Here is a 13,621-nt window from a genome sequence, read left to right as displayed (position 1 = left end):
ATGGCTGGTGAGGGAGAGGATGAATAAAAAAATACTGAAGGCAAGTAGGGACTTGTAGGATTTTTTTCTTTCATCTACTAGCACTCCAAAAAGCATCTGTGAGCACTGAATGAAGAAACATGGCCGCTAAATGCCAGGTCATTACTACCAAGTTTGTTTAGTTTCTGTAATTGTGGGTCAGAAATATAAAAAGTGCTTCCAAATTGTCCTTGAAGCTGTGAAAGATAGGTAGTTTTACTTGCTTACTCCTTAGCGTCACAAACACAGTGAAATGTCATAATTTCTACATTTTTTACATGCTTTCTACAGTTGGAAAGCCAAATTATTTCCTTTCTAAGAGAATTTTCCTGTACAAATGTTAAAAAGTGCAAAAAAGTAAATCTGTTTTATTAACATCAGTATTTTAGTTTTGTTTCAACTACATTTAAGACTATCCAGTGGAAAGGAAAGAGGAGGAAGTGGATCAAAGCAACTATTTTAGCAGAAGATAATTTAAAACAAACAAACAAAATGACAACTAAAACATCAGTTGCAGGTGTTGAATTTTAAAAGTATAGCTAGTCTTAGCCCAGGAAACCATAGTTTCAGGGTTTTTGCTTTTCAACTTGGATATTCTTTTAATGCAATCTTGAGATGGTTCTGTTAAGTGTCTTGAGAAGTAAGTATTGGGCAAAAAAAGGAAATTATTCCTACTAGTGTACTGGTTAGGCTGTTCTATAAATTGGAAAGTGAGTATATTCTAAGAGAAATCAGGATTAAGTTAGTATTTCCTTTTCATTTGGGTCATTGTTCCCAATTATTTTGGAGCTGGACATTGCTGACTGAAGAACTGCTGAGTAGGAGATAGGCAGGAATTCTGAGTGTAGTAGGTTGAAAATGGAGGGGGATTTTTTTTTTTTTGCCTTCAGCTTAGCTTCAGGACTGTAGAAACCTGAAATTAGACAAAGGGCTAGTCCCTAGTTCTGTTTCTTGAAGTAAAAATGTATCTGGTGAAAATTTGGTGCCTGAAGGTTTTAGTGACAAACTTTGCTAATATTTACAAAATCTTTAACAAAGTTACAATTAAAAAAAAAAAAAAAGTTTAATCCTCCTCTAGTGATGTGCAAATATGGATTACCAGTTCAAGGATTTTCTATATGAGAATGCACTTTGTGAAAGCTTGGGAGATTCTTGCAGGGCAGGGAGCAATCCCTATATGCTTAGATGGAGAGTTCTCAGGACAACTGCAGCCACAGGTTCATAGCCACGTATAACCCTATAGAAAGATGGGAGCAAGTTCCAGCAAGATCTTGGAGATGTCCAGATGTGAATTACAAGCCATCCTGAAAAATGGGAACAATCTATTGCACTGCTGATCTTATTCCACATTCAGCACATAGTGGGGTGTTTATTTCTGCTGCTGTCAGTCAAAACATAAAACCTACATTTTACTCTGTAAATCAGTGTAAATTGCTCAGACAAAAGGCTATGTTTTAGTGCAGTCTATTACTAGTAGATGGGTTGCACTTCTTCCAGCAGTGCTGCAAGTTGTGTTCCTTTGGTTCAACATTATCAACCATCTTTCTGCAATAAGAAGAGAATGAAAAATTCATTAATTGCTTCTAAAGCCTTGGTTTTATAGCTCTTACTTGAAAAATGGTTGATTTGTGTATTCCCATTTAAATTCCAGATAACAACAGAAAACTTTCAGTGTCTTCTGTTTGGTCCCGGTAAGACACACTGCAAGAATTTGGCATAAGATATGTTAGTGTGAGTTTGTTGTCAGCAGAGACAGAGATCAAGTTCCTCACTGTCTTTACCTGGGTCAGCATCTTTTTTTCAGACTTGAGGCAAAATAGATCTCATCTAAGTGACTTGGATGATCCTGCTATAGAAAAGATGCTCCCTCTACTTGCAGTGCTGGCTTTGAGGAAAAAAACCCCAAATATAAATAATACGAAGCCCATGAGAAATGTGTAACTCATAAGTAACCTAAAAGTTTCCATTTCCTTTTGTTTCATTGACTTCTACTGTTTGTCTCTTGTCTGCTGGGACGGTCCCTCATATAACCTGTCTTTGCTAGTGGCTTCAATCTCTCTCACAGAAGTGGTCCAAGTTTGAGAATTTACCTCATTTTTCTGTCTTCATTACTAGAGCAACAGTTTTGAAAGTGACTTAGACTGCCCTGAAGGCTGCAGAGGGTGGGTTAAACCTTCTTCTGCCATTTTCAGCCCATGCCAAAATCAGACTTCTCCCGCCTGTGTGTGCAGGAGCTCCTCATGGTGGGTTCAAGCTTCCAGGCTCTGGCATTGCCAGTCCCAGCTTTCTGTTGAAGGCTCACTGGACTTCTAAGGAGCTGCATCACACTGGAGCAAGAAATCCTGCTTTCTTCTCAACACTTGGCCTCCTGAATCATTACCATGACAAAGGAGGATTATTGACTTTGATAGTCATGTTGCTTTTGATTTAAGGCCCGCTTTGATTTGGGAAAATAGTGTTCATTGGCCCAGAGAAGCAATCGTCTCCTCCAGGTGAAGAGCAAGGAGAGAAACATGCTTTTGAGAAGGAGGAGAAAAAGGGAAAGAATTGGCTGAAGAGACTGAATGGAAGCTGTAATGGATGCAGTTAGTCTCTGGGAAGGACCCAAAAGCTGCCCATGATTTCTTAAGACAATTAAAAGCAAATTGTCTGGCTGAGCGATCCCAGAGCAAGGAAGATGTTCCCCAGCCTATAATTCAAGGGGCTGAATGGCCCTCAAAAACTGAGAGTAGAAAGAAAAAAAAACAAAAAAAAAACCAAACCAAAGATGAGGCAAATGATGGAACAGATGTGAGTGCTTTTGTTGGGAGGACTTGGAGGCTAGCAGGATGGCGATAGGCTAATTTGAGGCGAATAATGCCAGATTCCTTTCATATGCAGAATCGCACTTTGATCCAATGTGGATGAAAGTACTGAAAAGTGGAGAGGATGGCAGGGGGTCTTTTGTCTTTGACAAAAAAGGCATCTGCCAGGCTCTAACTCCCTTTTCCCCACCCCCTTAGCCTAGCAGGCCACTCCAACAATGCTAGCAAAGGGGACAACTGTCTCCTGACAGCTGAAGAAATCTCCAGGAGGAGAATGAGGTTTGCAGCAATATGTATACTAGAGAGCTTAATCAATTTTTTCCACAGTACAAAAAGGGAGAGAGTTGAGGGAAAACAGATCACAGTGAAAATGGGAGGTGGGAAATAAAAAATCCCTTTCTAATAAATTTGTTACTTTTGTTCTCTGAATACATCTTTTCAGAAGTATGAATACACTTAATGGAGCAGAGTAAGATGGAGTCCCTGGAGCGGGCGTGTGAAATAAGGAGAAATAGTTTTGCAAGGAGGATGAATGTAGAGTGATTTCTCTGGATTCCAACAGGAAAGATCTTGGAAATAGTAAAATAGTGTAATGCAAGAGATACCTGCAAGACAGATGCATACTTTCAGTACCATCTGCTGGAAGAGCTCAGATCTACCCAAATTCCTGGGTTTGATTTCTAGGCAAAATTGAAAATTTCTTTCTAACTTTTCCTTATTTGCTGTTTTCTTAACTGCTTGGAAATACTAGGAGTGAAAGGACTGCAGGATCAAATGGGGATTTTGGAAGGCAAGCAATATTTGTGCCTAGCAAATATAGCAGTTTCAGACCAGCTGCTGATCTGGTCCCTGCTTCTCAGGATCTGTTGACTTTCTTCAGCTTTTCACATCCAGTAAACAAGGCTGAGATCCAATTTGCAGAGTTCGATGGCTGTGGTCCTCTCTAAGCATCACTTTGCACTTACCCCAATGTTTTCATTGAGAATTAATGACAGATAATGGGTTATCAACTTCTGAGCAAGTTCCATCTCAGTAAAGCAAATCCTTTAAGAACAGTGGGTTCAGGAATCTTCCCTTTTCTTGAGACCCTGACAATGTTTATCTGTTACTATTTACTGAAGATAACCTTCTCACCAGGGCAGAACTTTAAGAGGATCTGATATCACAAAAAGTTCCTGCCCCTTTACCCCCACATCCCCTTCTCTTTCTGCTGAGGAGTTTAAATTCTCCCAAGAAGGCAGGATTGATAGAAGAATTGAGAGGAACTATCACATTGCTTTGAGAGGCTGTACACTCATGCTGATGTCAAATTGTAATCCTGTAGTTCTTGAGTAGGTGTGCCATCATCCCCCCTGCAGCAGATGCCACCATGCTCTTCAGACCAGCTGATGTGGAGAGTATTTTTGACAATAGAATTTCCTGTACTCCAGCTGTGCAAAGTCTGATAGATGAATTACTGTAACTCATTAGGGAGGGCTGATTTTCAAGGACATTGATGCTTTCTTGATTTCTCCCTCTGTACCTTGACTTTTCTTGCTTCTGGTGCAGAAGGAGTTGAGCTGCTGCTGCTGTCCTCAAAGTAGTGGAGACTGCCTCTGTCCCTCACAGAACCAAGGGGGAGGCCCACTCTCTAGATGGGGGACTTCAGGTGGCTCTTGTGTGACTTTTCCCTCATGTCCTCTGTACAGTGATAGGATGCAGGTCTAGGTCTGAGTGGGGAAAATCATTGCTAGTGGGGAAAAACTTTGCTTGTGGGGAAGTCTGAGCTGTCAGGGAACGATCTGTAGTCCTCCATGACAAACAGCCAATGCATTGCTACACAAACCACCCATATGACCATAGAGTCCAAGGCAGGCTGCTGGATGCTTTGTCCCCAGGCAGTTGTGGTTAGGATAGGATGTGAGGAGTCTTGAAGAGTGAGCTCAGACACTTTGTTCTGTAAGATGAAACGTGGACAATCTCATTGTAAGGGGCCTTTTGTGCTTTCCCATTTGGGCAGGCAAGCCCTTCAGCTGCTGCCATCCTGAAATTTCTTCCTATGTCTGGTGTCAACTCTCACACCTCCAACCAGAAAAGTGTACTCTTAATAAAGGCCATAGAGCTACCAAAGCTGGGGCAGTTTTTTGTCATGCCAGCAGTAAGATTAGAGATACGGAGGAAGAGGGGGTGAGTTGCCTCTGTTCCTGTGAAATGTGTGCTGTGATCCTCCATAACTCTAGGTCATCACTGAAATTTATGCTGTCCTTTTGGAGCAGATTTATGTAGCTCTTAGCAGTTTACTGTGTACTCACAGGAAGGGAGATGCCTGTATGGCTTGGCCTCACTGCTGCAATCCAGGCCGAATCTGTTTGGAGGCAAGTCTGAATCTATTTCAGCTGAAGCACATGGCAAGAGGGAATGGAGAGATCTATATGGACCTGAGGGTAGCCTGTGGAGCAAGCAACAACAGGAACACAGGCTGCAGGGGTACAGCAGAGAGAGGCAAATTGGCTTTTTTTTCACACCTCACCCAGCAGGCTGGTGTTTTCTCTCCAGAAGCCAGTTACCCTCTGCTGGTTTGTGTCTGGGTGAAAATCAAACAGTAAAGATTGCAAAACCTCTTTGATGTGCTTAGTCAACATTGAGGCAGAGCTACCTGACCAGCTCAGGAGGCTGTTACATTTACTGACCGCTATCTGGACAGGGACTGTCTGGTCATTGTTTCCAAGTTCTGGAAAAAGGCATACTGCTTTAGTGATAAATAATCAAGCAGATGGTGTCCAATAGCTTAAAAATAGGCCATTCCAATGGAAGTGCTTTCAGCTGGACTGGCTGACTGTACATATGACATTTTCCTGGCATGACCTAGCAGTCATAGCTGTAGAGATCCCGTATTTTCTGCATGGATTTGGCTTGTCTCTCAGTGAATGTTGTCTGGTCATTAGCATCCACTAGGAGTTCTCTGAAGGCAAGCAAATGGAAAATGATGACTTTGGAGTACGATAAACCCCAGCTCACATGCAAACCTTTGTTTAGACATAAAGTGGTTTCAGTTTAGTTTTGTTCCATTTACTTTAAAATCTAATGGGGTTCCTTTGCAAGATATTCACTGCTTAATTTGATGTAACTTGCCTGAGTGTTTGCATGGAGTTATTATTGTAGTTGAATGCAGTTTGTACCAACAAAGTGAATTTACAAACATGAGATGTGAGCGAATGTTGCTATACACACTCACAGAATTAATGTTATGTTATGTGCTTTCATACTGGGTTACACATACAGTGATTTGGATCCAAAGAGAGAAGTCTAGCTGTAGTGGGGACAGCGTGATTTCAAGTCTGGTGGAATATGTACCTTTCTGTAGGAGACAGATGTTTGTGCTGGGGGAGGGAAGTTGCACCTGTTTGTTTTCACATCTGCTCAGTTATCCCAAAATTTGGTTCACATAGTTTCAGCGCATTGAGTATGCTTACTCATGTGTGAGTTTCACAGTGTTGGAAAATACTTTCTGTTCTAGAGTGCCTTTGATGGTGTTTGAGGCAAATGTCCAGGAGGAGTTAATTACACAGACAGTAACCAGAGCTTAGAAAATAACACTTGCATGAGTAATTTTTGAAAAAATTCAAAACAGTGTATCTGAGTTTACTTCCTTTAAAAATAAAAATAACAAACCAGTAGGTAGTCAGAAAGCTTGTTACAGTTGTCCAGTTTTGGTGTGAAAACCAGTGGTAACATGAGTGTAAGCGTGAAGAGATGTGCTCAGAAGAGAAGGGAGTGTTTTATTTGCCAGATGCTGACAGAGGACTGCTCCCTGCACAGGGAACTATACAGCTCCATGCCTCACCAAAGGTGCCCACAGGCATCCCGTGTTCAGCCTGGGGAGTTTCCACCCCAAGTCTTTCCTTGGTTTCCTGCCTTTCAGGGGCATGGTGGCCACTGTCTGCAGTGGCTGGAGAAGCTAACCAGAGGTACAGAGGTTCTGCATTTGTTTGGCTTCAGAGACCCCTGTTGGTCCAAAGCGCTCTCTTGTCCCTTTCAGGTGGCTGCCATCCTCATGGGCTGTGCATTGCCGGAGGCACGGGCAGTTCTACCTCAGCCAGTGTCTGGGTCGGGCCCTGAGGCCACTGCCTTGGGAGAGCCCTGCCTTGCTGAGGTGGGGAGGCATCCTCTTCTGGAGGGTGGACTTTTCTGACTTTCTCTCTTTATGGGCAACAGAAAGATCCCTGGGGATTGGAGCTGTGGCAGCCAGATAGTTTTTCTTGAGGCAAAGGGGAAGGCTGAGGAGGAAGGATTGCTGGCAGGCCCTGCCTTCAGAGGCAGTCAGCTGTGAGAGGCTGAGTGCTGAGCCGCTACAGGGAGAGCAGCTTCCCATGTCTCCCAACAGCCACCACTTTTCCCTGGCCCGCTCCAGAGAGCCAGTCCTGCCTGAAACAGATACGGTGTCTGAGAGGAGACACAAAGCAGGAAACAACATTCTGTGACTGTCCTTGCAGGTCAGGAAGGAAGGGCAGACAAGGAGAAGCCATGCTTAATTTAGGTAGGCAGCTGAGGAGCTATGGGGATAGGGGGATAGGAGCCTGTCAGGTCCTGGGGCTCTGTGGTGGTCAGGCAGACTGTCATCTAGTGAGCAAGATTGCTCCTTCTTCAGCCTGCCCCTTTGTATCATTTATATTAATCAAGTCACAGGCAAAACCCTGTTGAGTTTAAATGTGGTGAGACTCCCTCTGAGCAGCCAGGATCCAAGGTGTGAGTACCTGTGGAGCCATAGGAGGCATTGTTTGGTGATGTCTAGACTGGCAGGCTCAGAGCAGGAGCAGCTTCAGAGGGCCATCAGCAGTATGTCTGTGACCTTCTCATGGGATGAAAAGAGAACTTACCAGGAACTGTCTTTTCCTCCCTTCTCCCCCTTCCTCAGGTGATCTTTGCTTTGAATCAGACTCTCTTGCAGCAGGAGAGCCTCCGAGCAGGCAGTTTCCAGATCCCCTATACGACAGAAGACCTTATCAAGCATTACAACTGTGGGGACCTCAACTCCATCATCTTCAACCATGACACTTCTCAAGTGAGTTTTGCCACTGCAGCCCTTGTACTACACACATATCCCTGTAGTGCTAACCCCTGTAACACGTGTGCTCATCTCTTCAGGCAGGCCCTTTCTGGGTGAGGGCCAGGGGCATGTTGCTGGCTCCCTGGCACATCTGCTGTCCTGAGCCTTCTGTTCCAGAAGTCTGCACCACTTCAATCTCTCTCTTGCACACAAGCAACAAAGGTGCACCTGACTTTCCCTTTTGGATGAGTGCCGTGTTCACTTTAGCATCAAAGCTCTATGAGTTAGTCATTTACTTTCTTAAGGATCCTGTGGAATTACGCTAGCTTAGGTATGAGCAAACTTAACACCAACAGAGAGCACCAGCAGGCTCTCTTGTGTGAGTAGGAACAGAGAAATGCACTAGTGACTTGGACACTTGTGTAGGGCTGGGCAAATTGCAAGCTTTTTAATGTCCCTATCAGTAGGACTGTGTATGCTGTGGACAAGGCCCAAAGAGGAGAAACGGGGTGAAACAAAGAAAAGATAGATTTAGACTGAATGTGAAGTGAAAGAGATCTTCTGAGACCTCACAGACTTGGGTTTATGGAGATGGTTTCCTAAGCAGCACAATGGAATGCAACACTGATCTTTAAACCATGAGAAAATGCCCAGCAGGGACCAATTTGGCCTGTTGTGGCTCTTAGATTAACTAACCTCAGGCTGAGACGTCAGGCCTCTCTGTTCTTCTCTGTGAGGTATTGCCTTGGCAATTTGTGCACGTCAGTGAAAACACAGGCTCTATCCTTAGGGTGCGGAAAAGGCAGGTGTTGATACCTGAGGTTTCTGTGCTGGATGACCATTTTTCTGTGACCTTTTAGTACATATGGGGCAGTGCTGCGGAGCTGCAGAGTCAACCCTTGCTTCTCTGGTGCCGAGCTTTGCGCATGTGATGCTGCCTTCCTGTCCTGCATGCCCACCCTCCTGCAGGTGCAGGTGGATCCTGGTCATTAATACTGCCTAGCTTTTACACTGTGCATAGGTTTCAAAGGATTTCTCAGAGGAGACCAGCATTTTAAGAGGCTGCAGATGCTGCATCACTATCCTGTGGAGATGTTACAGGCTGTGGACAGTGCCCCATCGTCCTTGGAGAGAGCAGCTCTTTCTGAGATGTGCATGTTGCCAAGGGAACAACTGTTCTTTACTTAATGTGAGGGGCTCCACCTCAGGGCACTCTCCTTGGCAGTAGAGCTGAATACTGATAGTTTACAACACAGTCAGTTTATGTTTTAAGCAAAACTTCTCAGTAAGTTGAATTTGACTCCATGCTTGCCCAGTAGGTAATTACCTGCGGGCTAACTACCTTTCAGAAATATTCCATAATAGTCTCTGAATGGCTCCAAGGTCTCTTCATCTGCTGCAGCCTTGCAAGGGAAAGCACCTGGCTTATTAGTGGCATTGTTCTCCAGAAATCACTGCTTGCAGGCCCTTGAGCTAACTGTCCCCATAACTGAGTGCCTAAAGCTACTTGTCAAGAAGCCAGGATTGCTGCTACAATTGCAGACCCATGTTTTCTCTTCACTGGCAAGAGGTCAGGGTAATGTGCAGCCACAGCAGTCCTTGAGGGCCCCAGGGGAAGAAGCCAGCATTTTAAAAGATACCGCAACTGGAGGTGGTAACACGTTCTTTCCTGACAAAATCTGGCCCTTTCAATGTTTAAGGATATTTTTTTTTTAACTACTTCGAATTGCACAGTTATTCTTTGGCAGCCTGAGGGCTCTGATACCAGTCAAATTCTCTTAGAAGAGCATAATTATCATTATAGTTATGTCATACCTATGGCAGTCATGAGGTATGCAGCTAAAAGCAGTTAGGGGAAAACACTTATTTTCTTCAACTGAACAATCGAGATTTAGGATCTTCAATGTTGCAAAATGAAAGTATTTGTGGACTTTGAATCAAAAGAAGTCCATCTGGCTAGCTTATGAAATGATACATTGAGACAAATGAAGCACCATACATCATTAGAAGTTTGCTACCTATTTTTTTAGGTTGCTTTGGGTTTTGTCCTGCTGGCTGTGCCATGAAGGATGAGGCAGCTGCTGCTATACTCTGTGTGGAGCAGAAATGCCTGTGCATGATAGCTGGCTGTGAAATAAATTCCCCTTTCATGAAGACTTTTTTTTTCTACCTTAGGTCCCAAATTTCATTAATGCTACACTTCCAGCCCATGAACGCATTACTGCCCAAGAAATAGACAGCTACTTCCGGCAGGAGCTCATCTACAAACGAAATGAGCGAATGGGCAGGAGGGTGAAGGACCTGCTGGAAGAGCACCCACACAAGAGTTTCTTCTTTGCGTTTGGAGCTGGTATGTGACTGTGGTATGTGGTGCCATTCAACTGAACTCATCCTTCCCGTGTCCTTCAGAAGCATTTTGCAAATGCTTGCCTCAGTTTAAAGAGGGGTCAGTATTTTTACCATAGGGACACGGAATTCAGCTATTCCCTGATAGTTGTACTCTAGTAGGAAGACCCTCTCAGTGTAGGAGACTGTTTTTCTTCAGTGTGCAAAGAGCTCACAGTGCATGCACTTACTGCAATATCTCTTAATTGTAAGCATATTTGTTGTATGCAGAGGCAAAGATACTGAGTCAACTGTAGTGCGTGCACAGGAGGAACAGGTCATAGACATGCACACGTGTTTATTGTTTGGGCAACCATTACAAGAGGAAAGGAGGAATAGGGAGCTGAGATGAAAGGCAGCACATCTGAGGCTGCACGAGTGCTTGAGTGAACCTTTCAAGGACATGTTCAAAAGAAATATATGTCAAATTGTGTGAATTTAAGGGACTCAATAAATGCAAGGGAAAAACAAAGGCACAATTTTGCCTTCTTCTTCCTGCAGCTCCTCTACAGGGACATCCAGCAGCACATCCAACTCTATAAGGTTAGTATTTCAGACTAGGGCTGGATGGAGGGTATATTATTTTGCCATTACTCCAATCCTTTGTTCTAGCTCCAGGGAAAGGAAGAAGTTAGGATCCGTGTTAGAAAAGACAGGTGCTAATTCCCATAGAAGTATCACATCCTCTATACCATGAGCCATATGGCCTTTGAGAAGGGGGGAAAACAGACTGGTGTCAGTCAGTATCCATGTGTGGTTTTTCAGTCTCAGTGCATACTGCATTAGTGAGGATGAAAGATCTAGACAAGGCAAGGAAAATATTTACTTAAACACTAAAAGCATTTGTATTCACAGTCTGTGAGAATTTCTGTACTTGCAGCAGTGAGTTGTGGTTACAAACTTAGCATAACAAGGGCACAGTGTGTGAGCCGGGACATCAGGAAGGGTGGCTGACCATGTTTGTTCAGATGTGTGTGAAGACTGTAACCTGCTGTCTTCCTGCAGCATCACTGCTCTGTGCAACTCCCTCCCGCAAAGAACGGTGAAGCAGGCCCTGGTTGTGTAGATTCTGGTCATGTCTTTCTGTAAGCTAAGACCAGGGCATTGCTCCACTCCGCTGCTGAAGTTTTGAGCATATTTGAACCTGCTGGACTGTTTCTGATGAAAGCATGAGCCAGCCCCACATCCAAGTTGAGTGTATTGCTGGTAGCTACTCTTCTGTCAGGGGGCCAGTTGCAGACATTTGGGCTGGGGTTACTGCATCACAGCTGGAGTGATGAGCAGCCTGTGTAAGCAGACATATGTGTTGCGCTGACATCTCCCAAGAGCAAGATCCTTTCAAGAGGAGAAAGCATCTTCCCCTCCTTGCACATGCTCTGAATCCCAGTAGCTGCAAATCACGTATCTTTAGATGGTTTTTTGACATTTGTTTCCCCTCGCATCAATTTCTTTCTATTCTTGCCTTTCTGCCCTAGACTGTCTTCATTGTCATTGGTGTGCACAGCACTACCCTAGAGTCCAGAGGCCTGCAGAGCAGGACAGATCCCTGTCCTTCTTAATTTCTCAGTTTTCTTGCTCTCAGCTTTCATGACAGTACTAAAATCCTTTTCCAGGCTTCTTGGAATCTTGTTTTTCTTTTTCCTTTTATTTTCCCAGTTCCCCTTTTTCTGCGTTCTGATTGCCAACATTTCTATACTGCAGCACTCTTGGGAGCCTTGTGCCTAAATGAACACCCTTGATCTTTGGCTTATGTGTGCATGGCTTGATCTCCAAGCACCCAGTGTGCTCTTCTCATGCTTTTCCATCATACTTTTGAACCCAGACAGCTTCTCTGTCTTTTCTGGGGACTTTGGACTGATTTTGAAATGGTCTCTAATTACTCTCTGGCTTTGATACCAGTCTGTCCTCTGATCTCATCTGCTCTTCCAAATAGCTCTGTTAAAAGGATAGTGCCAGCCTCCCACATATAGCAGCACAATTCTTGATTACGCCCTTGTTTGACTGCATGAGGTTTTCTGGTGGGTTTTTGTTTATTTGTTTTGTTTGTTTCATTTGTTTCTTATTAAGCATCTATTGTTTCTTATTAACCGTCTAAATGGGAAGTAGCATCACAGGAAATATTGCAGAAAACAGATCAATTTCTACAGAATTCTGAGGTTTCCTGAGTGCATATTGCAATTATGAATGCAGTCTTTCATTGTTTTCCAGCAAGTTAATTCAGCCTTTTGCTTATGCAGATAGCTGTATGTGATAGATAATTATGTGGAGGAGTTATTTTTATGCCAGCAAGCAGTGAAGATGAACAAATGTCTTGTGATCAGTTTTAAGCATTGCTTGGAATTGTATTGCAGTTAATTACTGTGGAAAGGTTCCAGGAAAGTGCTCATAGAGGGCAGGTTAGAATGAGTAGTGGGAAAAGGAAAGAGAAAGAAAAGGCTATCAGAATAGAAATAAATCATGACTGTGTGGTGGTTTGACCTCTTCTGACCACCAGTGAAAAAAGTATATCCTAGCAGTAGCTTATGAACTGCAGGACAAGATCGTATTGAAATGGCAGTAGGATATTTAAGGTTCTCCCTGTTAGAAGGGGAGAGAAGACTTTCAGATGTTTTCTTTACAGATTTTTTCACCTTGTATTTATTTTTAAAACAGCTAGGCTTTTTTGTAAGAAAAGTTCAATTTTTCCACTAATAGAACACCATTGAAAAAAACTACTTTTATCATTAATTACATGCAAACAAGATCATGGTTTGTGGGTGACTGTGGGATTACATATAACTTCTCTTGTTATTTAAACTACTCTTAGTATTTTTATTTCAAATGGAGGAAAATCTGAAAATATGGATTTGTTTTATATTCTAGCCGGATTGATGAGATTTAGAGATGTGTAATACATTGTGCAAAAGAAGTCTTCTCTCTTTTCAGGTCATGATATAGCTATCATCTATAGCATGGCTATAGATGTTGACTTCTTTGATGGAATTACGTGTGGTAATTTGGCCCATAATCAATTTTTGATCATTGGATTCAGCACATTTTATGGGTTTTTTTTTTAAATCAATCAGGCGTACTCTCCCCATATTCGATCAAAAATGCTTCACAGTCAGAGCTCATTTCTGGAACATTGTTGTTTGGAAGTTATTTGCACCAAAGTGAAGAACTGAAAAATAACAGATTTTGCTGAAAAGATCGAAAACACTTTGCTTCTGGCCAGAGTGCAAACAAGGAAAGTTTCAAGCCAAAATAAGTCTCTTTGAGGGAATTGGGGGAAAGCATGGGAAGAGAGAGCTGGCAGTGCCAGCAGCATTCCACTATGCTCAGTAAAGATTTATCTCAGTTGTGGACAGGCCTTTATGTACGGCGGCACCGGGGTTACAAGCCAGGCCTA

At 43.2% G+C, this 13,621-nt stretch overlaps 1 protein-coding gene across 6 annotated transcripts in view; it reads left to right on the top strand.

Annotated features, from left to right (window-relative positions):
- TRABD2A (TraB domain containing 2A) overlaps window positions 1-13,621 on the top strand; it is a 124,825-nt gene that overhangs the window by 40,068 nt on the left and 71,136 nt on the right. For all 6 annotated transcript variants that reach the window (XM_058424110.1, XM_040090363.1, XM_040090362.1 and 3 more), the window contains exons 3-4: window positions 7,717-7,863; window positions 10,024-10,198. In XM_058424110.1, the coding sequence (XP_058280093.1) occupies window positions 7,717-7,863; window positions 10,024-10,198 (322 nt within the window). The remainder of the gene's footprint in view (window positions 1-7,716; window positions 7,864-10,023; window positions 10,199-13,621) is intronic.

The sequence above is a fragment of the Hirundo rustica genome, chromosome Z (genome assembly GCF_015227805.2).
Source record: "Hirundo rustica isolate bHirRus1 chromosome Z, bHirRus1.pri.v3, whole genome shotgun sequence".
In the NCBI taxonomy this organism is placed as follows: Eukaryota; Metazoa; Chordata; class Aves; order Passeriformes; family Hirundinidae; genus Hirundo; species Hirundo rustica.
The sequence above is the reverse complement of the archived record's forward strand: the minus strand, read 5'-3'. Positions and strand labels throughout refer to the sequence as shown.